The sequence below is a fragment of the Phyllostomus hastatus genome, unplaced genomic scaffold, assembly GCF_019186645.2.
Source record: "Phyllostomus hastatus isolate PE091 unplaced genomic scaffold, TTU_PhHast_1.1 phas_scaffold_55, whole genome shotgun sequence".
NCBI lineage: Eukaryota > Metazoa > Chordata > Mammalia > Chiroptera > Phyllostomidae > Phyllostomus > Phyllostomus hastatus.
This window is the reverse complement of record NW_025334035.1, coordinates 11,936,885-11,964,876: the sequence shown is the minus strand read 5'-3', so window position 1 is coordinate 11,964,876 and position 27,992 is coordinate 11,936,885. Positions and strand designations below refer to the sequence as shown.

The window sequence follows — 27,992 nt, the reverse complement described above, 5'->3', positions numbered from 1 at the left end:
CATTATCTTTAAGGTGCTGAAAATAGTTCTGATACAGAAAGTGCTCCTTCTCCTTCACCAGTTGAAGCTGTGAAGCCCAGTGAAGAAAGCACTGAAAATTTGACTTCTCGAGGAAACAATGACCCTGTGGCTGAGCATGAGAGTACCACTGAAACTGTTCCCAGTGCATCTCCCTCCTCTTCAGTTCCAAGTACAAAACCAGCTGAAAATAGAAGTTTGGAGACCCAGGTGAATAGCAGCATCACTGTTGAGACAGCAGAACCAATGGATATCGAACATCAGGAACCAAGTGCTGAAGTTACTTCTGTTCTTGATCTCCCTACAACTACCAAAGCAGCCTCTGTAGATGTTGAAATGGGGGTGCCAGAAAACAATCCATCTCAAGGTGAAGGTGATACCAAAGAAAGAGATGTGGAGAGAGCCAGTGAGAAGATAGAGCCTCGAGATGAAGATTTGGTAGTTGCTCAGCAGATAAGTGTCCAGAGGCCTGAGCCCCAGTCAGACAATGATTCCAGTGCCACCTGCAGTGCTGATGAAGATGTGGATGGAGAGCCAGAGAGACAGAGGTGAGACTCACTCCTTTAATGTTATTCTGTCTTCACTCTGTTGACCACTGAGTATATCACAGAATGGTGCCGGCTAAGTACTCTTGTATAAATATCAACAAGTTAAAGGTAGTGTGTATGCTTTTAATATTAGTTTATGATGCTGTTTATTTTTTTTAACCAAGAAGAATTGTGTAATCATTTTTAAAAAAAGATTTATTTATAGACGGGGAGTAAGGGAGAAAGAGAGGGAGAGAAACATCAGTCTGTGGTTGCCTCTCGTGCACCTCCCACAGGGAACCTGGCCTGCAACCCAGGCATGTGCCTTGACTGGGAATCAAACCAGCAACCTTTTGGTTCTCAGGCCAGAGCTCAATCCACTGAGCCACACCAGCCAGGGCAAATTATTATTTTTTTAATGAAAAAGAGTATAGGCCCAGGTTGGGTAGCTCAGTTGGTTAGAGCATCCTCTCGACGCACCAAGGTTACTGGTGATTTTTGCCAGTTCGAACACATACAAGAATCAACATGCATCAATGAATGCATGAATAAGTGGGACAACAAATTGATGTTTCTGTCTCTCTTTCCCCCCTTCCTCTTTCGCTATAAAATCAATAAATTTATAAAGAAAAAGATTATATATTTGTTTACATTAGTTGCTGCATGCGTTCCATATGATAGCAGAAAGGGAGATTTCAGCTGCCAAAGTTGCAAACTAAACCACAGATGACTATTATGGTTTCTGTGTCTTTTTTAATGCTGTTGGAAGTTCTCACTAACTTCCTTGAACATCCTTATCACCATTATTTTGAACTCTATATCTCATAGTTGTCTTGCCTCCGTTTCATTCAGTTCTTTTTCTGGAGATTTCTCCTGTTCTTTCATTTGTTCTTTCATACTCTCAAAAAGAGTATAGGCCCAACCTGGGCCTATACTCTTTTTCATTTCATTTGTTTCTTTGTCTTTTAACTATTTTTTAGCAGCATTTTGGCTGCTACCCTGAGCTTGTTTCTATGTATTAGGTAGAGCTGCTATGTCTCTTGGACTTACCAGAGCGGTCTTGTGTAGTAGGTGTCCTGTAGGACCCAGTGACACAGTCTCCCCAGCCTCACATGCTGTGTACTCCAGGTGCACCCCTGTGTGGGCTGTGTGCACTGTCCTGTTGTAGTTGAGCCTTGATTTATGTTGGTGTTATTGGGAGGGATTGACCCCCAGCCCAATCAGCTGTGAGGACTGGCTGCGACTACAGTGGAGGGGCTGCTGTGCAGGAGTCAGCCCCATAGAGCTGGACTTGCTTCAGTGGAGTTTTGCTGCTCACTGAGTTCGTCCCTTAAGTATGTTGCTTGTGGAGGTAGTTGAGTTGTAACCCGGTGTGGTCTGAAGCTATTCACCACATGCAATACCTGTGGGGCCTCCCAGAAAGTGTGGAGTCAGTTACTGCCTGTGCCCTTTTGGGGGCCACCTGGCACAAGCTACAGAGCAGTCCGAAGCTACTTGTGTAGGGCTTGGAGGTGCCCAGGAAAGTCTAAGCTGTGAACCAAGGAGGGCTGCTGCTAGTGCTGGGCCTAGGGCCAGTTAGCAAGAGGCTGGGGGCAAGCAGAGGCGAGATGCTGCTTGTGTGAGGAATTTTAGGAAAATTTCGAAGCACGAGGGAAGAAAGGCCAGTGTGTTGTGGCCAGGTGGCTTAGTTGAAATATCATCCTTTACACCAAAAGGTTGCAGTTCACTCCCCAGTCAGGGTGCATACCTAGGTTGTGTTATCAGTTCCTAGTTGGGAAGCAATTGATCAATATTTCTCTCTCTCTCTCCCTCCCCCCCTCCCTCCCTCTTCTTTTCTAAAATGAACAAACATATCCTTGGGTGAGGATTTTAGAAAAAGAGAGAGATGCCTGCTGTATGGAAACGCCACTGGAAATGGGTGGATGAGCCTGCAAGTTGGGTGGGGTGGGGTCTCAGAGAATCACTAGGGTGGGGCAAACAGTGTGAACCAGGTTGATGGAGACGGGGATATGGTACCCACCTCTTAGCTCTGGATGAGGGGAGGTTCTCAGAAAAAGAACAGTGGCTTCTGCCAGCACTTTGGCCTGGCAAAAAGCTGCTGTACCCCGCTCCCCCTCCCTGCACCACCCTCCGGCCTGATATCTGAAAATTTAGTTCCCCCATGTGTCTCTGGTTTCTTTTACACTGCTGCTCCTGTGCTGGAGCTCAGAGGGAGTGAGTCCATGTAAGTCCACACATGGGCCCTTTAAGAGGAACTGCCTAAAACTTGGAGCAGCCTTCTACCTCACTCAGCCACCATCCCTGCTGGTTTTCACAGCCAGAAGTTATGGGTACTTCTCTTCCCAGCCCTGGAATTGTGGGCTGGGGAGTCCATTGTGAAGCCTGAACCTCATTCCTCAGGGGGGACTGGAACCTCCATAGCTAAGATATCCCTCCCGATTTTAAACTGCCACATATGTGAGTGTGGGACCAGCCTATTCCTTGTCTCATGTGGCTTCTTTTTTAAATCCCTCATTGTAGGTTTTCCATTCAGCCAGATTTCATGCAATTCTGAGTGATGGTTGTTCTGTAGTTTAGTTATACTTTTGATGTGGTTGTACGAGGATTTGAGTACCTCATTTACCTATGCCACCATCTTGACTGGAAGTTCTAGGCATTCTTTAATGAAACATCTCATCTAAAATAAAGATATCTATGTTTTGCACTGGTGGTTTTGGTAACTATATTTATAAATGAAGGAAAAATTAGGGTATAAGTTTATCTTAAATGAGGGAGCATTCTACAAGATGAACATGACAGTCCTCTTGAAATTTAGAAATTCCTTGAAAATACATGGCAGTCTCTGAATGACATTTCTAAACTTTACATTATTTTCAAATTAGCAAAATAACACTTTCCATTTTCTAAATCTTTAATATCTTTATTTTTATATAAAATATAAATTGTTTTCTTCATACATTTTAATTTTCTTATCAATTTATACCTTTTAAAATGGACCTTCCCCCAATAATTGACATTGGGAAATATAATCAAGTCTGTTAATGTATGGCACTATTGTATAATTTTCCCTCTCCATATATGGGGTGTTCCAAGCTCAGGTACACATACTGAAAATGAATGATCGCAATGGAGTATAAGATGGCAGATACTGGTGCACAGAGGAGCACGTGTCCGTCTGGAAGGTCCAGCCTGTTATTGTTATGCAGGAATGCTGGTTTCATGTTGCCATTTTGTTCCATTTTGTCATAAGAAACCAGGTGTATGGGATTCTGGGTGAAATTCTCAGTTTTAGAATGGCAGTGGTTTACTCAAATATTTTAAAAATATTCTGATGCTTGCAAACCATTTTGTAAAGGTAACTAGTTTGTAACCTATGTTGGTAAATTAGTACCTAACATGTTATGATGGCATTTGCTCAGACTGTTTTGTTGGTTAGATGCAGATGATTAAATTCAGATAAATTTCAATCTGTAAATCAACATTAGGTCTCTTTACCAGGAAATTTAGCATTATAGATTCAAATATCTTATAAGGTTAATGTGATATGTATGTGTACATATTGAGTTAGAAGGAATTATGGTGATTGTATCCATGGTGGAGCATAAGCAGGTTTACAGTTGTTTATATAGCAAATAATACAATAATAAATAATACTGCAAGAATAAACTCTGTATTTCAGGAACTCATAACTCTAAACCTACCTTTGCCCCACCCTGTATTTAAAGTCTTAGTTAAGACTATGTTAACTTATCCTTTTATAATTGCCAATCATAGAATGTTTCCTATGGACTCAAAGCCTTCAATGCTAAACCCCACTGGATCTATACTGGTGTCATCCCAAATGAAACCAAATCCACTGGATCTGCCACAGCTTCAGCATCGAGCTGCTGTTATCCCACCAATGGTAAGTTTTCAGTATGAGTAAGAACAGTAAAGTTGAAAAACAAAGACCTTTAGAGACATTGTTTCTGTTCTTTAATGAGTACTTTTTAATTTTTTTTTTATTCTCACCCATGGACTTGTTCTTTGATTTTAGAGAAAGGAAAAGGGAGGGAGAGAGAAGGGTAGAGAAACATCAATGTGAAAGAGAAACATCAATCAGTGGCCTCTCCCATGCACCCAGACTGGAACCGAACCTGCATCCTAGGCATGTGCCCTGACTGGGAACTGTACCTGCAGCCTTTCTTTTTAGGGGATGTTGCCCTAACCAACTGAGCCACACCAGTAAGGGCTAAGTAGTTCTTGATTGAAAAAGAAAATTTTTTTGGTAAAAATCACATGACATAAAATCTATCATCTTAGCTCTGACCAGTGTGGCTCAGTTGGTTAGGAGGACACAAAGCAAATGGTTGCCGAGTCAAGTCCTTGGTCAGGGCACACGCCCAGGTTGCAGGTTCCGTTCCTAGATGGGGAATGCATTATGAGAAGCAGCTGATTTATGTTTCTCTCTTGCACTGATGTTTCTCTACCTCTCTTTCTCCCCTCCTTCCTCTCTCTATAAAAATAAATTCAAAAAATGTTTTTTAAAATTTATCATCATAACTGTTTTTAAGTGTATAGTTCATTAGTGTTAAGTATATTCCTATTATTGTGAAACAGATCTCCAAAATTTTTTCGTCTTGTAAAACTGAGATTCTGTTCCCATTAAACCATTAACTACCTTTTCCCACCTGACCCAGCCCCTTGTAACCACTATTCTACAGTACTTCCTGTTTTAGGAATTTGATTACTTTACATACCATACAATATCTTTTTATGACTGGTTTATTTCACTCAGCATAATGTCCTCAGGGCTAATCTATGTTGTAACACATCAGCATCTTTTTAAGACTGATAATACCCCATTTTGTTTATTTATCTGCTGGGTAAGTAGATTCATTGTGATGATTGATTGACATGGTTATTTCCAAGGAGGGGGCGGACAAGAGAAATACAGTGCTCTAGTCATAAATATTAGTAACATTTTGCTCTTTTTTTCCCACCTGATGACAGTAGAAGAATAAACAGGTAACTAGGTTTTGAATATTTAGAATGAAGTATATAGATTGTGGCTAATTTCAATATACAATTTCCAACCTAGTTTTATTTACATTTCATCTTAATGTCTACAAGCTTGAGTATCTTTTGATAATGAATTCCAGTCTTGGGTATTTTTTTTTACTTAATTATATTTTAGCTTCTGCTTTATTTCAGAGAATAAAAATTTGTTTCTTTCCTTGGTAATTGGGAAAAGTTAACTTTGTGCTTATGATAGCCTCACAAAAAAGATAAACATTTGTTTATTCATTGATTTATTCTAGTGGATATTTATTGAATGTCCGCCCAGTTCAAGACAACATTTTTAATGTTGTTTGGAATATATACATATTACAGTCTGTGACTTCAAAAAACATAGAGATTGGTCTTGATAATAAGACATAAAAAAATCATTATAAATGTTAAAATGAGAGCTTTCATCTCAATGAGTCATTTAATGATGATTTCACTTAGGAAATAATACTTTGGTTAGACCAGAATAGTTCATTTGGCTTTTTATAGCAAAAAGAGGAAGAGCCATTTTTACATATAAACCAAAGCACAAAAGCAAGAAAATTATGTGTGTTCATGTTCAGAGAAAAAATTCTACTTGTAGTAGCAGAAAAAAACATGGAAATCTTTAGATAACAAGTTCTATAAGAGGCCAGCTCTCTGTTCTTCCCAGGATAGTTTTGTATCCATGAAATAATGGATTGTATAAGAGGCTGTTTAAATAGTTTTAGACATAGCAGCTTGGGTCTTTCATGAAGTGTGAGATACAAAATAAAGAAAACAAACATCTAATTGCAGGTTCTCATAAGGGCTATGTACTGTGAATGAAGTGAACTGGCTACAATAAGAAGGAAAATGGGGAGGGAATTATAAATAGGGTGGATATACAGTTCTTCATATGGGAAATAATATAAGAATAAGTAATAATACAAGAATAAACTATTTCACAACTGTACTCACAACTGTAAACCCACTTTTGCTCCACCCTGTATGCTATTGAATGATTAGGGATGGCCTGTCTGAAGAAGTAACATTTAATTTCCAGCTGGAGAATTGACATGTTAATGAATTAGTTTTGGGGGGTAAAGAAATAGATTAGTCAAGGATGACTGTCAGTGCTGGTTTAAGCTACTGAGGTTCTATTTTCTAAAATGGAGATCACTGAAGGAGAAGCATTGAGTCCAGAAAATGAAAAATTCAGTTTTGAATATAAGTGTTGAAGTATCTAAAGTGGAGTCATTAGGTAGGTAGTTTTTATAAGTGTGGACTTTGGAGAAAAATGTCTTAGAAATAGAAATTTATGAGTCATTAACATATAGATGACCTTTAAATCCACAGGAGTGGATATGATCACCTGGTGAGAGGACACAGGGAGGGGTAAGGACACAGGGCTGAGCCACCAGGGATTTGTCATAAGTTAGAAGTAGACATTATACTTGACGATTGCTTTGATTAAATAATGGCAAAATCAATTCAAGCAGTAATATTCCAGAAATAAGTATTAGTTGCAACAGATGGTAATTATTATTATTTTGGTTATGGCATATTTAGATTTTTTTCCTTCCTGTAGGTTTCCTGTACCCCATGTAATATACCAATTGGAACCCCAGTGAGTGGCTATGCCCTCTACCAGCGGCACATTAAAGCAATGCATGAATCGGCACTCCTTGAAGAACAGCAGCAGAGGCAAGAACAGATAGATTTGGAATGTAGAAGTTCTCCAGGTCCATGTAGCACCTCCAAAAGTCCAAACAGAGAGTGGGAAGGTAGGTGGAGCTATTACCACAAAGAACTTACCTGAAAGGAAACAAAGCTATATACTCAAAGGTAGTGTCCTTTGTGCTTTTGAATTTATCAGCATATCAGTTGCTTTATTATACTTTTTCCAAACAGATAAATTGATTGCAGTTAAATTGTTAAGTAATGTTAGTATTATTGAATATTCTGCTATTTCATCTTTATGCTGGAAGACTGTATAAAAGCCATGCTTTATGCTCTTTGTCTGAGTTTTCAAAGTATGAGTGTCTTGTCCTCCAAGCAAATCACTGTGAACAGGGTGATATTCTAATTCTCTGATGTGATGAGAGACAACTTTGTGTACTGTGTGGAACCATTCAGACCCTGACTTAACCCTCCCCCCATCTTTTACCAGTGTGCAGCCATGGCTAAGTCACTGAACCTTTCTGAGCTTTAGCTTTCTCCTTTGTAAAGTGCAACTTACCTACCTACCTACTTTGCTGAGATTACAACCTATGAGAAAGAATGAACATTCAGTATTGTTTAATAACACATGGCTCAGCCTTATTTTATAAATAATATATAATAGTGCATACTAATTAGTATATTAGTATGTGCATATATATATTATAAATAGGTACTATGAAGGTACTATTATCATTGTTTACATCACTTATTATTTCAAGTGACAGATTTGAGTTATGCATGCTTTTTTTAGTTGGTGCATGATACACTTTTTTCTTTTAAACAAAGATGAAAGGGAGTGATTTCTAAATTTTAATAAGTTCTGGTGTGGTTAGAAGATGGTGCATGTGTTCTGGTTGATGTGGTCTTCTATGATTATGGCTTAGTTTTTTTTGCAGTGGTTCAGAAGACTCTTTGCAGTACCTTTTATAGATAACAGCTATTAGCTGTAGAATGCCATGCATTTCAAGGGTAATAAAAGAACTATGGTATTTAACTGATCCTGCTGACTCCCCACCCCAGGCACGTGAATAATGAGTTAGTAGATAAATGATGCACTGAACCTTTTATGTTAGAGTTTTAAATAGAAGATTGTTAGTGTTTTACACATAAACTTTATTATAGTAAAAATGAGAACCACATTCATAATACCCGCCGAAGCTGGGTGTATAATAAATAACTAAATGAATATTTCTTGAGTAAAGGTAGAAATATTGATAACTTTCAGGTTTTTAGTATATTACATTTAGAGAATCCTAATCCCTAACTCAATAATTGACATAATGTGTACTCAGTAATTACATGTTGAAGGAACGAATTAAATGAACCACAGAATATAAATGGATTTAGCAGATGTGCTTAAGAGCACTCCAGTTACGAGAAAATGTCATTATGAGAATGATAAATTATAGGATAATTAAAGTTTGTTGATCAGTTTCTTTCTTTTTAAATCCTCATCCGAGGATATGTTTATTGATTTGAGAGAGAAACATTGATGTGAGAAAGAAACATCAATTGGTTGTCTCCTGTCTGCACCTTGACCAGGGATGGAGCCTGCTACCTTTAGGTGTATGGGACAATGCCCCAACCAGTTGAGCCACTTGGCCAGGGATTTGATTTATTTCTTTCATGAATGATTCAGAATAAATTTTGTGAGGAGGAATTAAAACAAAAAATGATATTCAAATGGTGTTTGTGGAACTTATGCTAAAGTTTAACATTATTCAGTTAGTAATATAGTTATTTTAGGGCCTCAATATTTTTTCTTGATCTACTTTACAAAATGGGTTCTATTGGGAGCTGCAAAGACCAAAACAGAGTAGAGCCCCAAATTCTGAGATTCCAAACTGTGAACTGCATTTCTCTGTGGTCAGTAACATTAATTTATTAATATGACATCAAGGTATTTATTAATATGACACCAATTTGGTTCAAGGTTACTCTACAAACTGGGACAGTTGATTACATTTTATTCCAAGGTTAAGTTTTGTTTTAAATAATCTACCTGGTATGTTCATCCAGTAATTTATTTAACAGGTCTTTCCTGAGTTTATAGCTATCCCATAGTTCATTGTAAAATATAATCTTCTAAATAACATCACAGTTAAATTGCATCTATGTAGAATGTTTGACACAAATATTGTTAATGCAACATCACAGGGTAGTTTATAGAATGTTAAAAATAGTGAAAATGTGAGGCAGTACCCTCCACAGTCCTGGGATCTGTCTCTTCAGCAGGGTTTGGACGGAACAGACCTAGGGACACCCCTTCTTTCCACCTACCCTCCAACCTCTTTTCTAGTCACCACCTTTGGAACCACCTCAGCCATCCTCAACCTCTGAGACCAGCCAACTTACCAAAGAACCATGATCTCCCACATTTGTCAGAATTATTCCCCTGAGGTGGAGGCTGCTATCAGTCACCTGGCCAACCTGCATCTACAGGCCTCCTACACTTACCTGGGCTTCTGTTTCAACTATGACAGTGTGTCTCTGCATGGCATGGCCACTCCTGAGAGTTGGCCAAGGAGAAGCACGAGGGCGTCGAGCATTTATTAAGGCTGCAAAACCAGTGCGGCGGCCACGTTCTCTTCCGGGATGTGCTGAAGCCTTCCCAAGATTAGTGGGATAAAACTCAGGTTGCCATGGAAGCCACCTTGGCCTTGGAGAAGAACCTGAACCAGGCTCTTTTGGATCTGCATGTTCTGGGCTCTGCCTGCACAGACCCTGTTCTCTGTGACTTCCTGAAGAACCATTTCCTGGATGAAGAGGTGAAACTCATCAAGAAGATGGGTAACCACCTTACTAACATCCACAGGCTGGCTGGGCTCCAGGCTGGGATGGGCAAGTGTCTCTTTGAAAGGTTCACCCTCAAGCAAAGCACGACTAGGAAGCCTTTGGAGCCCAGAGGCTTTTGAAGGGTCAGCTGCATTTCCCTGGTATCTGGCTTTTGCCTGAGCCTCTCCCTGAAACCACTAGTCACCCTTCTAACCACCCTGGAACTGTCTCCCATGCATTGGATCAAATGGAAACAATAAAGACTTTTGCAGCAAAAAAAGAAAAAGAAAGAAAGAAAGAAAGTGAGAATGTGGATTTATATATAAACCATCACTGGTTATATAAACAGGCTGGTATAATCCACCTGAATTAGGACCGTGGTTTTGATTTTTTCCTTCATGGTCTCCTATAAAAAGTAACAGGCACCACCTGTTGTCTACCTGTTTGATTGTATTCATTTTCTCTTAATGTCAGTGCTACAAATAATTACTGTAAATGTGCCCTTTTTAAGTAGCATAAAGCCTTTCTATCTATAGAAAGCTTGAAAAAATATTTTAGGGAAGCATTGTTTTCACTTTCCAGTAATATTTACACAAGTTGACTTTGCTTTAGTTTGAAACCTTTTTTCTATAGTGAAGGAATTCAAATTTCCAAATGTAGAGATAGAGTTAGAATTGCACTTCTAAAGCAGGTTAACCAAATCTAATTGAAATAAGAGTTAATTATTTCAGGCAACCGAATCTAGTTTGTTTATTTTGTTTTTGTTTATTTTTTCAGCTCTGAATACATAGTGATTTAAGTAGTTGTATTTAGAACCATATAAATTTTGATTGTTTCTTTTTCTTTAACAACTACTATGGCAAAGTGGAGTTTTCCATATAATTATAAATCTATTGGAAATGGCAAAACAATCAGACACTGATTTATAATACAATATCATGTTAAATTCTCCGGAGAGGAAGAAGTGATTTTGTAGTTGGTTTATTTCATAAATCTCAGTGGTAGAACACTTACTAATTATTTTAATACGTCAAAGAAGGAAGAGTACCATTATCCTGATGGATGTCCCAGAGGCATCTGAAATTCCACACCCAGTCCTTCAGAGAGACATTAGTGCATTGTGCTTTAGAGGTGAGCATCAGGAATTATATTGCTTTTGAAAAATCCCTGGTAATGTGACCTTAGTTAGGCAGTTAGGCTTGATTCTTTGAGCCTCAGTTCCCTCATCTGTAAAATGGTGTTAATAATCTAATTAGTCATGAGGGCTAAATGAGATAATTCATGTACTACACAGTGCTCTGCACATAGTACATACTAAATGTTAGCTGATATTTCTATAATTTTTTCTGTAGTACAGTAAAAAAAGAGAAAGAAGAGGTTTAGCTATTTGAAGAGAGAAGACTTTTTATTCACAGGCTAAGGTTACCTACATAGAAAACCTAATAAGAGTAAACTGAAAAGTTATTAGAGCTGAAGGGAACATTTGTTAAGATTTTAAGAAAAAATTAAAATACAGATATCTGCATCTTTCTGTCCTGTATATCTATAAACTCATATATGAAAAAAGTAATTTTCCTAGCAATAAAATATAAAATAAGTGTAAACAATTTTTAGCAAAGAATGTATAAGATCTATGTGAAAATATATAGGTTTCTTAATTAGAAAACTCATTATAAAATGTCAAGCCTCCTCCTATATTCATAAATTTAATGCAAGTCCAGTGAAAATTCCAGTGATGCTTTGGGGAGGAACTACTCAGAATTATTTTAAATTTAGATTTATCTGAAAGAATAAATAGATAAGACTAGGTAAGCAAAGAATAATAAGTGAACAGGAATTTGTTCTGGCAGACATTAAAATGCCACAAATCTAAGTGGTTTGGGTTATGGGTGATTTCACTTCTCTATGTTTTTTTAATTTTCTAAAATTAACTATGAGTCTCATGTATGTCCTTTAAATGTCTAAACTTTTTTTATACTTTTATGTGGAGATAAATTCCATGGAGTAATTAGTATTATTTCAGTAAAATTCATAGTATTATAAGCTTTGATAGGTTTTTTGGATTAATTAGATCTGCATCTTTTGAAAGGCTTCTTCTTCCATTTATTTTTATTTTTATTTTTTAAATATATTTTATTGATTATGCTATTACAGTTGTCCCATTACCCCTCTTCACTCCCCTCTCCCCTACACACCCCCTCCCACCCACATTCCCCCCATTTAGTTCATGTCCATATGGCATAAGTTCTTTAGCTTCTACATTTCCCATACTATTAGTGCCCTCCCTTTGTCTATTTTCTCCTTACCATCTATGCTACTTATTCTCTGTAACTTTTCCCCCTCTCTCTCCTCCCACTCCCCTGTTGGTATCCCTCCATGTGATCTCCATTTCTGTGGTTCTGTTCCTGTTCTAGTTGTTTGCTTAGTTTGCTTTTGTTTTAGGTGTGGTTGTTAATAACTGTGAGTTTGCTGTCTTTTTACTGTTCATATTTTTTATCTTCTTTTTCTTAGATAAGTCCCTTTAACATTTCATATAATATGGACTTGGTGATAATGAACTCCTTTAACTTGACCTTATCTAAGAAGCACTTTATCTGCCCTTCCATTCTAAATGAAAGCTTTGCTGGATAGAGCAAATCTGGTCAGTATACCAGATCTGCTAGCCCAGGTCTGCTAGCCACCACTTTTTCCTGCCACGACCCCTCTCCACAGGCCGCCGACTCCGCCTCTCTTACCAGTCTGGATGTTGAGACTTTCATACAGTTCAATTTTCTGTCTGTTCTGATTGTTTGTTTGTTTGTTTCTAAATTTTTGTTGTCCTTAATTTTGGTTGTGCGAGGAGGCACAGTGTACCCACCTATGCCTCCATCTTGGCCAGAAGTCCTCTTCCATTTCTTATTACATTTATTGTTCTGCATATTAAGCAGTGGGCTTCAGCAGGCTAATTATAAGATTTGGAATCCTCAGAGATGTGACTTCTAATTCAAGCCGGGCTTGAATTTATAGAATGGCTAGATAATCTGGTGTTTGCCTGCTATGGTCTTTATTGCATGTGAAAACACTTGATTTTCCTAATGAGAGGAAAGAGAAGTTCTTTTTCCTATTGAAGGGAAAAGTTATAATTGAATTTCTGAGGATTTTATTAGGCTATAGTGATGGTGTATCCACAGGAAATTTAGATTTATAGGGTTTCTTCACCTCTCTGTGGAGGAATTTTAGGCCTTGATACCAGTATACAGTTGGATCTGCCCCTGGATGGTGTGGGCTTGGTCCTTTCACACTTAACTCTTTTAATTTGGGGTTTTTCCCTTATTTTGGTAACTTTAACTTTTGTAGGAAAATCAGTCGCCTCTATGCCTCATGCTGAGGTCAGACGTGCTCTAGAACAGGAAGCACAGAGGTGCAGTACCGTAGCCAGGTCAGCATCACTGTATAGGCTTTCCCGGAGAGAAGTCAGTAAAGTCCTGCCGCAGCCCCATAGGAGCTCAGCTTGCTCTAGTGTCCCGCCAGGTAAATATTGTTCCTCTGTGCAGTGGCTGCTGGCCATCTACCTACAGATATTAGACATGGGTGGTTTAATCTCGTGAACTAAGGGCTCTTTCAGGACTTGTCCTTGTTTGTTTGTTTTTAAATAACTTTATTTCTCTGCATTACATCATTAGTTATATTCAACTGAGATTCACTGGGCCACTGGGAAGTTTATGTTGACAACATATCTATTGTGACATTGACTGGCTTTCCTCTTAAGAGTACAAGTACTCTTGAGCTCTCCATTGTCCCTCATTTACTGCAGAAATTCAAGAGTCCGAGAGAGCTAAAATCAGTAAATGTTTCTCAAATTATATGAGATACAAAGAGGACGAATAATTGGTTGTGAATCATGTCAGTAGATATCAAGTATTCCTAAGGAGTGCCCTTTTATCTCGCTTCCATGGTAAGGTCCAAAGAGTGGTGGAAAGAGAGAAAAAAATTACCATATTTTGCCTATGGTAAAAACTTGTTTGCCTAAATTTTTGAGGGGAAAAATAAGCATGTGCATTACACATGGGTATGATCATTACATGCCATGGGCATAATAATGGGTATAACAATCCTGTGTATAATGCACACAAAACGTGGGTGCACATTATACACAGGAGTATGTTATACATGGCAAAATATGGTATTAAAGCTTGCTATTTACATATGCTGAGCAAAAACAGTTTGAAATGAACATTAACTTTTTCGAAAGCTCTGGTTTGACAGGGAGTTAAATATTTTAACTTCGGAAATACCATTAGTGACCTGAATATATATATATACAGGTTTAATTCAAGTGTCAGGGAAATTTAAAATAGATATGTTCATCCTCGGCTTCATCTTGCATTTATAGTTTAATTTTTGATTTAAAAATGTAGGAATGACTAAGATAAGTAAAATGTTTCAAACTAGGAAATTGACTGTTTTAAATCTTTCTTTTTTTTCCTTTTAAAAGCCCTCCAGCCTGCTCCACATCAAGTGATAACTAACCTCCCTGAAGGGGTTCGGCTTCCGACAACTCGACCCACTAGGCCACCTCCTCCTCTCATCCCATCATCCAAAACCACAGTAGCTTCAGAAAAACCATCTTTTATACTGGGAGGCTCCATCTCACAGGTAAAATGGCTTCTGTTCCCAGTAGCTGTCCTGTTGAATATGGCTTTGGTAAAAATTATCCTTCCTTCTCATACTAATTTGTCAGAATCCTAATAAATAAAAATCTTTGAACAAGTATGAAGGAACAGTGCCCAGAAAATGCAGCAATTACTGCACTCCATGCCATGGAGAAAGTTTGTGCAAGTTACATGCCCAGATTGAGTGACCGTGGCATACCATCTGGTTTAATCGTGTACTCTGAAGTTTAGTGTAATTGAAAATGGAATATTTTCAAGTAACTAGAAAATCTGATATATTAAGAATATTTGTTATTATAAAGACTCTACATATTAAATTATAGATGATTGTCAGGCCCTAGTTTATTCTGACTTTAGCTACTATATTTCTTTTCTTTTTTAAATATCATCTGGTCTTAATGGTTTGATCAGTTTTGACTATTGTTCATAGCCAGTGACCACATTCCTGTTGGTTTATACTGAGTAGAACATTTCCGTCACATCAGAATGTTTTCTCATGCCCTTTTCTAAGCAGACCTCTTCCAGTGTCTGAAACAACCACTGTTCTGCTTTCTGATAGTGTAGATTAGTTTTGCCTTTTCTATAACTTCATATAAATTGAATTATACAGTGCATACTCTTTTGTGTCTGCCTTTAACTTAGTATAGTGGTTTTAGGAATATACCTAGGTTTTTGTGTAACCAATAGTTTCTTCCTGTTTATTGCTGAGTGCTTCTCCATTGTATGAACTTACCAGTTTGTTTATCCATTTCCTTGTTGATGGAAACCTGAACTGTTTCTAGTTTTTGGCTACTAAAACTGATAGGAATATTTTTGTACTGGGTTCTTTATAGACATATGCTTTCCTTTCTCATATGTAATTCTGACAGTGGAATTGCTGGGTATACGTATGTTTTACTTTATATTTTCCCAGAGTGGTTCTACAGTTTTATACTACCACCAGCAATGCTACTTCAGGTTGCTTCATTTCTTGGCAGTTATTTTTTTTTAATGTTAGTCAATCTGATGGGTGTGTAATATTTTTGTGGTTTTATTTTGCATTTTCCTGGCAGCAAATGAGGTTGAGCAGTTTTTCATATACTTACTGGCTATTTGTACATCTGATTGTGAAGTGACTGTTTAAGTCTTACCTGTTTTTATTGGGTCTTTTTGTTAAGTAGATTGCAGAAGTTCTTTACATATTACAGACAAAAGCCATATCTTCTTCCATTGAATAGGTTGTCTTTTTTGATGTTTTGTTGATGGTTTCCTTTGCTGTGTAAGCTTTTTGGTTTGACATAGTCCCATTTGTTCATTTTTGCTTTTGTTGCCCTTGCCTGAGGAGACATATCCAAAAAATTACTGCTAAGACTGTTATCAAAGAATTTACTACCTAGGTTTTCTTCTTTCTTTTACGGTTTCAGTTTTACATTTAAGTCTTTAATTCATTTTAAGTTTAGTTTTGAATGCAATGTAAGAAGGCAGTTCAGCTTTTTTTTTTTTTTTTTTTTTTGCATGTATCTGTCCAGTTTATGAAGAGACTGTCTTTTCTCCATTGGATATTCCTACCTCCTTTGTCATAGGTTAATTGATCGTGTAAACATAGATTAATTGACCATATAAGTGTAGAGTGATTGACATTTTTTAAATTGACCATTTTATTAATTGTATATTAGTTGACACTTTATTAATTGACCATATAAGCATAGATTACCTGACTGTATAAGGATTTCCTTGATTTACAAATACCTACTTCAAATTTTGGGCAGTGGAGATGTAAATTTTTATAAACAGAAATGTGAGCATTAAATTTATAATTTATAGTTGACCTTGTAAAAAGGCAGTGTTATTTTAGTCTTTTAAAATTATTTTTAGGGAACACCGGGCACTTATTTGACTTCTCATAATCAGGCTTCCTACAATCAAGAAGCAGCTAAGCCCTCAGTGGGCTCTATCTCTCTTGGACTACCACGGCAACAGGAGTCTGCCAAGTCAGGTCAGTGAGTAAAACTCAGAGTGTTTCTGCATTTGTAGCATCATAGTCAGTAACTCAGTGCTTGATCTCTTCATTTTTCTCTTACTTTGCTTCATAGCTACTGTGCCCTACATCAAGCAGGAAGAATTTTCTCCCCGAAGCCAAAATTCACAACCTGAGGGTTTATTGGTCAGGGCACAACATGAAGGAGTGGTCAGAGGTAAAAATATGCTGTTCGGCAGAAATATTAAACTTTTGTCCCCAATAAGTTTATTAAAGTAAGTAATTGATATGTTTTAATGGTGGGTTTTTTTAAGTTAGAGCTTTTAAATTCTAGATTAATGGTTTCTTTCCATGTCGAATTTATTTAAGAACTTTGAAATTCTGTATTTCAGCAGTCCTTTGTAGTAATTGCAGTATTATTTTAAAAGTATATCTCAGTAAATCAAAAACTGTTTCTTTGTGCTGCTGTTTCCCTCTCCTTATCCCTCTCCCAAGTAGGGGCTGATTTTTTTGTTGTTGTTTGCTTGTTTTCTGTGCAGGGGCAGGGGATGTAAATTGCAAACAATTTTCTTTTTATTCAGGTACCACAGGAACCACTCAAGAAGGAAGTATAACTCGCGGAACTCCAACCAGCAAAATTTCCATGGAAAGTATCCCATCCCTACGGGGCTCAATCACTCAGGTTCGTTGTAATGATTTCTGAGATACCGTGAACACTGGAGGTCAAATCTCGAGCTTTGGCTGTTCCAGCTATATATTATAGTTTTGTGATTAATTTGTTGATTGTTCTGAGTTATGGGACTGGATTTTAGTGGTGATAAATCCCATATCCGTAAACTGCATAAAGACATTAATGTGATTATTTTGACCTCAAGCTGTATTATCTACACTTGGTTCATTTAAAAGGTCAATTATTTGAAAATTGGCAGAAGAAACAAGTTCTAATTGATTCAGCTCTCACTGTCTTCCTGGCAAAGCTCTTACCACATGTGTAGCTTAAATAGAAATCGGAAGAAAATCATTATAGATTATTTGCTTGTTTTTGTCTCTTGTGACAAGGAAGGGCCACAATCTTAGTATGTGAACTGCCTTGCTAGAATCAATACTAAACTAGGAAGCGTGGATGGCATTGATAGATGCACTAAAAATCAAGAATCTTCTTCCAATTTTTTGGCTAAATAAATTGCTAATTTTGAGCAATGAAAGGTCTTTTCCTCAGATGTTAATTGTAGTTTGGTGTGTAAAACAGGCCTTAGCCTTTTTATTAATATAGATCTAGGAGAGGAAAATTCTGTGTTGGGAAATGATTATAAACAGAGTCCTGTGCTTTTGCACATTATGCCTGTCATAGGTTTTCTTTTCTATTCCTCTTCCTTGTTGTTTCTCTTTCCTAGGACAGTGGTTGTTAAAGTGTGGTCCCTATACCAGTAGCATCAGTGTCCCCTGAGAAATTGTTAGACATATGAGGCCCCACTGCAGATGTACCAAAATCTCACCCATGGGGATGGGACCCAGCTATGCGGATATTCAGCCCTCTAGGATTCTGCTGCATACCCATTTGAGAACCATGCTCTAAGACTTTGCTGACTGAGTATACTTTGTGCCGCAGAGTATCAGCATTACCTGGGAGCTTGTTAAAATAATGCAGAAATTTCAGTCCCCACTTTAGACCTGTTGACCCAGAATCTCTATTTTAACAAGATTCCCCGATGTTCACTCCTTAAGATACGGTTTATAGTATATAGCATACAGTGATCTAGAAAGCTACATACTAACTCTTCAGGTCTCTCCTTCCACATTTGACTAAATATGTTCCCCTGAAATTAGTTTGTAGAATCAGCCAGCACTTTAATTTAAACAGAAGAAAAATAAATGGTCTGTGTGCATTATTTTCTCTTTTTCATTTTTGCTCTGGTATCCACACTGTGCGTAGGAAGACAAAATGAACTAGATCAGCTGAGGCTAGTCTTTATCAGTTTAATTTCAAATCAGTCTAACATGGATACTTTCAGAGTAGGTAAATTGAGTAAATATATTGGTCTTCTTATTCTTCCTGCTGTAAGCATGTCATTTCACATTGTCCTGTCTAGAATTTTGGGGACTTTAAATGTGTGAATGGGGTAAGTCTGGGTTTTCCACTTTCATTTCAACCCAGGCAGCTCAGTTGTACAAAGTATTCTACATATTAGGTTTCATGAATGATTTTCTTTGAAGGAAGGGTTTACTGCTTAAAAGAAAGGTAAAAAGACCAACCCAGAAAAGGACTTAATGGTGGTGAAAATTCAGATGATATGGCCTAAATGGAATCCACATTACAAAATGGAGGCATCAGAGTTTTCTTACCCTTCTCTTATTGATGACTAGAGCTCTAATCGAGCAGACAGTTTGGTAATTGAATTGTTCTTTCTTCTTCTTATCACATTATGAGAGAAAGTTGTGGTACTCTAAAAGTTACAGCTTAATTTATTGATGTATTTTTATTAGAAATTTTGAAAAAGCTTTATTATATTTACATGATTTTAGTCCTTAAAACAATTTTTTTCATCAGCTAAGTGCCTTCATAAAAGTTTGAATTCCCAGTAGGGAAGAAAGCTGATTCAACTCATGTATTTATCAGCATTTTAAAGAGGTTTTGTGTGTCATTGTTGAAAGATGAAAATAAAATATTTCTTTATATTTAATGTCATAAAAACTTAATGTCTTATTTCCTCCCCTATGCTTGTTTTCTCTGCTTTAAAGATATGGGTTGATCTGACTCAGCGAGGTAGGTTAAATTTTCTAAGTGGCTTGCATTTCCATGGAACTCAAGTGACTTTTCTGGTACTTGTGTTTGATTTGATGTCAGGGTACCCCGGCTCTGTCCCAGGCTGGCATACCAGCTGAGGCTTTGGTGAAGGGACCCATTTCTAGAATACCCATTGAAGAGAGCAGTCCTGAGAAAGGCAGAGAAGAGACTGCATCCAAAGGCCATGTTATTTATGAAGGCAAAAGTGGACACATTTTATCTTATGATAGTAAGTATTATGTCTGTACACTGAAAACATTGCGTCTGGTTCCCCACATACTTGCTTTAGGGAAGTTAGTTTCCCTTCTCTAAGCCCAAATTCCCTCTCTGTAAAAAGGGTTCATAATAGTGCTTTCTCCTGAAATGTTTGAGAAAAACTAAGAGAGGCAGTCAATAAAAAGTGACAGTGCAAACCTCATAGTGTAGTGTGAATGGTATATAACGTGAACTACAGTCTGTCAATTTAGCCTAGGAAAAGAATCTTTGTTAACTTTAACAGAACCACTTTCATTTTAGAAAGATTCTTATTTTATGAGTTAAGCATTAGGGTGTAGGTAATAGTCTGATAATCCTAGAAAAAGTATTGAATTTAAATTCTTCATAAATATAACTCTTTTAATGTCTATATGAAAACATTTCTTTAGGTATACTCTTAATTTATATTTCTCCATTAATATTACTTTATAAGAATGACTCAGTTATGGTTTAAAAGCCAAGTGATGAACTGGATTTGAGTTCTCATTTGCAAATGTTTTTGTGATCTGAGTAGTTATTAGCTGTGTTTTATCTTTCTCCTCAAATACAAAGAAATAAAATTTGTGAGCACAGAGTGCCTGATGCAAAATATGTGGTAACTTTCTTATTTCCTTCCTCCTTTATAGTTTTAACATCCTGTCATATATTGGTTTGCATTTTGTTTCTGTTGAAAGAACTTAATGTACATTGTCTAACCCAGAAATCTCAGTGTCATCTTTGACTCCTCCTAAAGCTTTCCACATCCAGTCAGTCAGTCACTTAAACTTGTTTCTGTTCTCTTTCTTAAAGTCCTGGGAATCCTTCCATTTTTGTTTATTCTCCAGAGTTACCGCCATATTTCATCTAGAAAGCTCAGTAGCTGCCTAACTGATCTCCCTGACTTCAGTATTAACCCATAGTCAGAATTGTATGTCATGTCACTTGCTTGGTTCTCCATTGCCTTTAGGGTTATTGTAAGCTCCTTACCTTGGCTTAATCACCCCTCTATGATCTATCTGCTTCCAGTTTATCTCTTCAGATTGTTCCCTTCCCAGGTTTTTCTTTTTTTAAGATTTTGTTTATTTCTAGATGGGAAGGGAGGGAGGAAAATAAGGAGAGAAACATCAGTGTATGGTTGTCTCTCCGGTGCCCCCTACTGGGGACTTGGCCTGCAACCCAGGCATGTGCCCTGACTGACAATGAAACTGGCGATTCTGGTTCATCCGCCCGACACTTACTCTACTGAGCCACACCAGCCAGGGCCCTTTTTACTTTTCCCTTTAGCCCCCTTGCATTTACTCGCCCTACATTCTTTTTTCCTAGATTCACTGTACACATGGGCCATTAACTGAGTTTAAGGATTTTTAAAATATATTTTTAATTGTATATTTTTTCCACTGCCATTTATCCCCCTTATATCCCTTCCCCCGCCCCCCCCCGCCCCCCCGCAATCACCACACTGTTGTCCATGTCCATGAGTCCTTTTTCCTTTTTGCTCAATCCTTCTACCCCCTAACTCCCAAGTTTAAGTTATTTTAATGTGCCATACTCTGTTTTGCCTTGGGGTCTTTGTGTTCATTGCCCCTTGGTCTGTGTCACCTCTTCCTCCCTTTACTTTTGACTTAAGCAACTCTTATTTATCATTCAGTTCTAAGCTTAAATATTACTTCTAGCAGCCTCATCAGTACCTTAAAGTGTTAGGTTCCCCTTCTGGCATTCTCATAGCACATTGTACTTCTCTTTTCATAGTACTTATTACGCTCTATAGTAATTGCCTATTAATTTATCTGTGTCTGTCACTATTGGGTAAGTTTAATGAGCAAAGAGACTTAAAGTTAACCTTATGTGTAAGCCTAGCTTAAGCCTGGAACTCAGTAAATATGTTGGAATGAACAAAGACATTTTTATAAATACCATTTGCACATATTTATATTGTATGCTAAGACTAGTAGGTTAAGACTAGTTTTTATATTCTTGTTTTTATAAGATAGACTATGAAATTACAATAACTTCCTTACTGTACAATAGGCTTTGACTTCTGTCTGAGCAAGTCTTGTTTCTGTATTCTTCAGATATTAAAAATGTCCGAGAAGGGACAAGGAGTCCAAGAACAGCTCATGAAATCAGTTTAAAAAGAAGCTATGAGTCAGTGGAAGGAAGTATAAAACAAGGATTGCCAATGAGGGAGTCTCCTGTATCAGCACCATTAGAGGGTAAAATCTGGTTTCCAGAACATAATTAAATACATTTAATTTTGTATAGTAAGTTTACATTGTTGGGTTAGGTTATATTCAAACTGTTGTTTCTACCTGGAATTTATATTAATATAGAAATGAAGCATACTAATATATTGTTAATATGTATAATATAAAAATAGATAGAGTTTAAAAATGTGAAATTCATTATGAGAACTTTGTTTTTATTGTGAGGCAGAGAAGGTGATGTAATGGATGGTGCAAAGACATGTATCTGATTTAGAACTTTACTCTTTCTTGGTGAATTTGTGCTGATTATATGATATACATTCAGTAAATGATAGTGTGGCTTTTTTCTTTTTAATGACTTTCTTTAAATCTTAACCTGCCTCAATAGTTTAATTTTAATCTAGATGAAACCAGGGTAAGGATTTATCAATCTTAGAAGTCCTATCTAATTTTGGATTTTCTTTGTATTTAAAAATAATCTTACTCCCCTTTATTTAAGGGTAAATGGGTGTGGTTATTTCCAATCCTTGATTCAAAATTACCAGCAGTACAGGGTGGGGCAAAAGTTGTGAGTATGCTCATACACAGAGTTCATTCTTATATTTATTTTCCATCTGAACAATTGTAAGCCTACTTTTGCCTCACCCTGTACATATATTGTACAGCATGAAATTTTTTGAGGTTATTTATAACTCTTTAATTTTGATGTTCATGTTTGCTTTGTCTATTTTTAAGTTATTCATTTTTCATGTTTTCCTTTTCTCACAGATATATTCTAAAGCTAAACAGTGATTTTCAGTCCCTTTGTATTTTCTCTCACCATGGTAAAGAACCATTGGGATTTTAGATTTAGCTTTGAAAGTGTCTTTCTTTCCTTTTTTTAAAATCCTCACCCGAGAATATGTTTATTGATTTTAGAGAGGGAGGAAGAGAGAGAGAGAGAGAGAGAGAGAGAGACTGACTCATTGGTTGCCTCCTATACACACTTCAACCAAGGATTGAACCCACAACCTAGACATGTGTCCTGACCAGGAATTGAACCCGTAACCTTTTGGTGTACAGGATAACAGTCCAATCAACTAGCCACCTGGCCAGGGCTCGCTCTTTCTTTTTTGACCCAAAATAGATGTCTTTTGTGGTCAATTTTTTATTTAGAAAAATGTAGTGGTCATGTTTGATACTTCCAACTTTTATTTCATGGCATTCTTCTGAGTAGTTCACAGATCAAAAATCCTTCCCCCCTTTTTAAAATTATAATTGACATTCAGTACTATATTAGTTTCAGGTATATAGCATAGTGCTTAGACACTTACATAATTTAAGAAGTGACCGCTCCAACAAATCTAGTGTCCACATGGCACTGTACATAGTTTAAAATGATACCCCTTTCTCCATAGAGCTTTTATCATAAATACATATTCTAAGGATAATATAAAATATATGTGAATTGACATATCCATTGTGTTTAATGCTTGAATTGCTTTCTTGTTTTGAAAGGGCTGATATGCCGAGCATTACCCAGGGGAAGTCCTCATTCTGACCTAAAAGAAAGGACTGTGCTGTCTGGTTCCATAATGCAGGGTAACCATTTGTTTGTTTGTTTGTCTGTCTGTCTGTCATGACTGCCTTACTGGCAGAGGAGTTGGACATTAACTTGCAGTGTGTGAAACCTGCCTTTCAAGATATTTTCCCTTTTGAAATGTTAGATATTTAAGTCTTGATTATAAATCTTCTGTTTCTGAGCTGTATACTCTTATTTGTAGATGATAGTTGCCTAATAGTTGAATTAGAGACATCTTTACTATATAAGAACCAATGTGTGAGTGTAAGGAATGATGTCTTAAATTTTGAACAACTCTAAAAAAATGACTGATGAATATTTATTGAAGGATCTGTTATAAACAGAAAATTGATTAGAAACTGCAAGGTGAAAAGGCATTAGTTTTCTTAAATTGTGGTAAAAGATATGCAACAAATTTATCATTTTAACAATTAAAAATATTGATTTATTTTTAGAGAGAGGGGAAGGGAGGGAGAAAGAGAGGAAATAAAACCATCATTGTGTGGTTGCCTCTTGTGCGCCCCCAACTGGGGACCTGGCCTGAAACCCAGGCCTGTGCCCTGACCAGGAACTGAACTGGCAACCCTTTGGTTCACCCTTTGAGGCTGACACTCAATCCACTGAGCCACACCAGCCAGGGCTCTTTTTAACAATTTTTAATTGTACAGTTCAGTGCCATTGTTATGCAACTGTGGGTGTTGTTTTAATAAGCATATATCTTGAATTCTTTTTTAAAGGCACACCAAGAGCAACAACTGAAAGCTTTGAAGATGGAATTAAATATCCCAAACAGATTAAGAGGGAGAGTCCTCCCATACGAGCATTCGAAGGTGCCATTACCAAAGGAAAACCATATGATGGCATCACCACCATCAAAGAAATGGGGCGCTCCATTCATGAGATTCCACGACAAGACATTTTAACTCAGGAAAGTCGGAAAACCCCAGAAGTGGTCCAGAGCACAAGGCCCATAATTGAGGGTTCCATCTCCCAGGTAATGGGATCCTGGTTCTTTTTGATAGTCATTCTACTTTAGACGAAGCACTTTAAAAAGTGCACTTTAATAATGATAAGTAGCTCTTATGAGGTCAGATCTTTTGGAAGTAAACATGAAAGTGTTATGTATGCTGTATCATTAGTTTTTATCGTGTCCATAATGTGGAGTGTATAATGTGGGAAAGGATGCAACTCAGAATTGGTGGGCTTGTGATTGAGACATGCACATAGACGATAAAGATTACAATACCCAAAACACTAACTTGAAAGAATATATGCACTCCTATATTCATTGAAGCATTATTTACAGTAGCCAAGAAATGGAAGCACACAAGTACCCATAAATAGATGAGTTGATAAAAAAGTTATGGTACTAGCCCTGGCTGAGTACCTCATTTGGTTATAGCAGCATTTCAGTACACCAAAGCTGTGGGTCCGATCTCAGGTCACGGCATATACAAGAAGCAAACCAATCAATGCATAATAAGTGGAACTATAAATTGATGTTTCTTTCTCTCCCTGTCCTAAAAAAAACAATATATTTAAAGAAGTATGGCACATATATACAATTGAATATTACTTGACCATTTAAAAAAAAAGCTTATCATTTGTAAAAGCATAGATGGACTTAGAAGGTATTATACTAAGTGAAATAAACAAATACCATACAATTTCACTTATATGTAGTACCTAAAAAACAAAATAAATAAACAAAACAGAAACAAACATAGATACAGAGAACAAACTGAGGGTTGCCCGCTGGGAAGCGGATAGAGGGGCTGGCTATATGAAAAAAGTAAAATGATTAGGAAGTACAAATTGATAGTCAAAAAATAGTCACAGGGATATAAATCACAGCATAAGGAATACAGTTAGTAATATTTTAATCATTATGTATGGTGCCAGATGAGTACTTGAAATATTAGGGGAACACTTTGTAAAGTATATGATGGGCTATCCGCTATGCTGTACACATGAAACTAATACAAAATAATATTGAATGTAAATTGTAATTGAAAAAAAAGATTACTACAGCAAACTATAATTTCCATTAATCAAACATAGATCTTAGATAAAAAAATATTTAGGTGCTTTGGGCTACCTGTAATATTTGTTTCTTTCCCTTTAGGGTACACCAATAAAGTTTGACAGCAGCTCAGGTCAATCTGCCATCAAACACAATGTCAGATCCTTAATCACAGGACCTAGCAAACTAGCCCGTGGAATGCCTCCACTGGAAATTGTACCAGAGAACATAAAAGTGATAGAACGGGGAAAATATGAGGATGTGAAAGCAGGCGAGCCAGTGCGTTCCCGCCATACATCGGTGGTAAGCTCTGGTCCCTCAGTTCTTAGGTCAACTCTTCATGAAACTCCCAAAGCACAGGTGAGCCCTGGGATTTATGATGACACCAGTGCACGGCGGACACCTGTGAGTTATCAAAACACCATGTCCAGAGGCTCGCCCATGATGAACAGGACTTCCGATGGTATGTTACTCTTGTATCCTCATCTAATCATTTTTATTGTACTTTTTCATACCTGGCAAGTAGTAAATGTCACATTGTCACAGATTGTGCTTGATGCTAAGGCTATGGAGGACTGCCAAATTAAAAGTAGACATAATTGTAAGTAAAATACACAATGTTTTAATCAAGTGCAGAGTAGGATAGAGTCCAGAAATGCTCTAGAATAAGTATAGTCTTAGAGTGTGTGTATATGAGAAAATAAAATGAGGTAGTATGTTTAAGGAACTTTCAAAGAATAGTCCTGGGTGTGTTTAAAGGACTCAGTAAATGTGCACTGTTATTGTTTTACTGGTGTGTACCTCAGTAAGGTAAGGGACATAGATTTTTGTCAGGTGGTTCCTGAAACAATGAGACCTTTAATAATGTATCCACTTATCATTTTAAATGTTTTTGAAGTACCTATTGAAGGCTCATGTGGAAGGCTCTTGGCTAGACACTGAGAGTTTAAAGGTGAAAAGTGTTTTAGGCATAGGGAGAGGTGTAGTAGGGTGGAGGAGGAGATAAGGGAAGTGCCTGCCTATTGGTAGGGTGGTGAATCCAAAACCTTTTGTCTATAGTTTTGAAGAAGAACTGCCCTGCATAAGGAAAATGCACTCTCTGTGTGAGCAGGGTGAGCCTGGGAAGGGGATGGAATAAACTAGAGTATGTTTCTGGCTTGTGACAGGCAGATTTGTTTGATCATGGTAAAGTTAATAGTATCAAAATAGTAATAATTAGATAGTGATGACAGTTGTATAACATTGTGAGGTATTTTGCCACTGAATCATTTTAAAATAGCTAAAATAGTAGATTTAATTTTTGTGTGTTTATTTTGGGTGTTTTGAGACCCAGTTTCCAACATGGTGTGGCGGGAGGGAGGCAGGGAAGATTCTCCACACAGCGGACAATGCTCAAACTTCAGCAGGGTGTCCCAGAATTCAACTTATTTCCAACACTCCCTACCCAGAGATAGCATCAGATTTCACAGGTTACACGTCCAGCCTATAAGACTTTGCACCCTCCTGACAACAGTCAGGCTCTTACTTCTGCTTCTGACCTACTGGCTGCAGGTCGGAGGTTCTAAAGACACCCTCCAACACAAGGTGCCAGTTGCAAGTCCAGAGTGCTACCTGTGCTTTTGACCTACTGGCAATAAATCAGAGGTTCCCATGGCCCCCTCCTGGGTTCAGATACTTTCTAGAATGACTCACAGAAGTCAGAGAAACATTTTAGTTACTAGATCACCAGTTTATTTTAAAAGGATATAACACAGAAGCAGCTAGATGAGAGAGATGCCCAGGGCAAGGTATGGGGAAAGGAGTGTGGAGCTTCCATGCCCCTTTCCCCACACCTCCATTGCCCACCAACCTGGAAGCTTTCTGAACACAGTCCTTCTAGTTTCTTATGAAGGTTTTATTATGTAGGCATGATTGATTAAATCAGTGGTTATTGATAATTGAATTCAAACTCCAGCCTCCCTGGAGGGCAGGGAGTGAATGATGCTGAAAGTTCCAACTTTCTAACCACGTGGTTGGTTCTCCTCACAATCATCCCTGTTCCCTAGGTGCCTTATAAAAGTCACTTCATTAACGTACCAAAAGACAGCTTCATCCCTCTAACACTTAGGAAATTCCAGTGGTTTTGGGAGCTGTGAATTAGGAACTGTGGATGAAGACTATATATGAAGGAGGGAGAGAAACATCAGTAGGTTGCCTCTGGCATGGGGTCCTACCGGGGACTGAACCTGCAACCTAGGCATGTGCCCTGACCAGGAATTGAACTGGTAACCTATGTTGATTTTTGCATTGATGCCCAACCAACCAAGCCACATTGGTCAGGGCCATGCATGTTATGAGTTACATATTGCAGTGTTTTCCCACAGTTATTAAAACAGTTTAGGGTGATGTTTGGATATGATAGGCATTGGTGGGATCATCTCACCTCTGTGTCTTATAAAGAAGAGGCTGAGTAGGGAGGAGGTAAAATAAGAGTCTTTGTGAAAGTACAGAGCAAGGGAAAATAGTACAGCAGTTCCCACTTATT

General features: G+C 37.5%; 1 protein-coding gene and 1 pseudogene across 13 annotated transcripts in view; both read left to right on the top strand.

Annotated features, from left to right (window-relative positions):
- Window positions 1-27,992, top strand: part of NCOR1 (nuclear receptor corepressor 1) — a 196,214-nt gene that overhangs the window by 132,195 nt on the left and 36,027 nt on the right. For 12 of the 13 annotated variants that reach the window (XM_045824329.1, XM_045824328.1, XM_045824336.1 and 9 more), the window contains 12 exons: window positions 14-566; window positions 4,320-4,449; window positions 7,144-7,339; window positions 14,527-14,687; window positions 16,559-16,679; window positions 16,777-16,878; window positions 17,243-17,343; window positions 19,507-19,675; window positions 21,753-21,893; window positions 23,382-23,465; window positions 24,183-24,439; window positions 25,571-25,931. In XM_045824329.1, coding sequence (XP_045680285.1) covers window positions 14-566; window positions 4,320-4,449; window positions 7,144-7,339; window positions 14,527-14,687; window positions 16,559-16,679; window positions 16,777-16,878; window positions 17,243-17,343; window positions 19,507-19,675; window positions 21,753-21,893; window positions 23,382-23,465; window positions 24,183-24,439; window positions 25,571-25,931 — 2,376 coding nt within the window. The remainder of the gene's footprint in view (window positions 1-13; window positions 567-4,319; window positions 4,450-7,143; window positions 7,340-14,526; window positions 14,688-16,558; window positions 16,680-16,776; window positions 16,879-17,242; window positions 17,344-19,506; window positions 19,676-21,752; window positions 21,894-23,381; window positions 23,466-24,182; window positions 24,440-25,570; window positions 25,932-27,992) is intronic. The other variant, XM_045824337.1, reaches the window with a different exon arrangement.
- LOC123809480 lies at window positions 9,642-10,192 on the top strand (annotated as a pseudogene).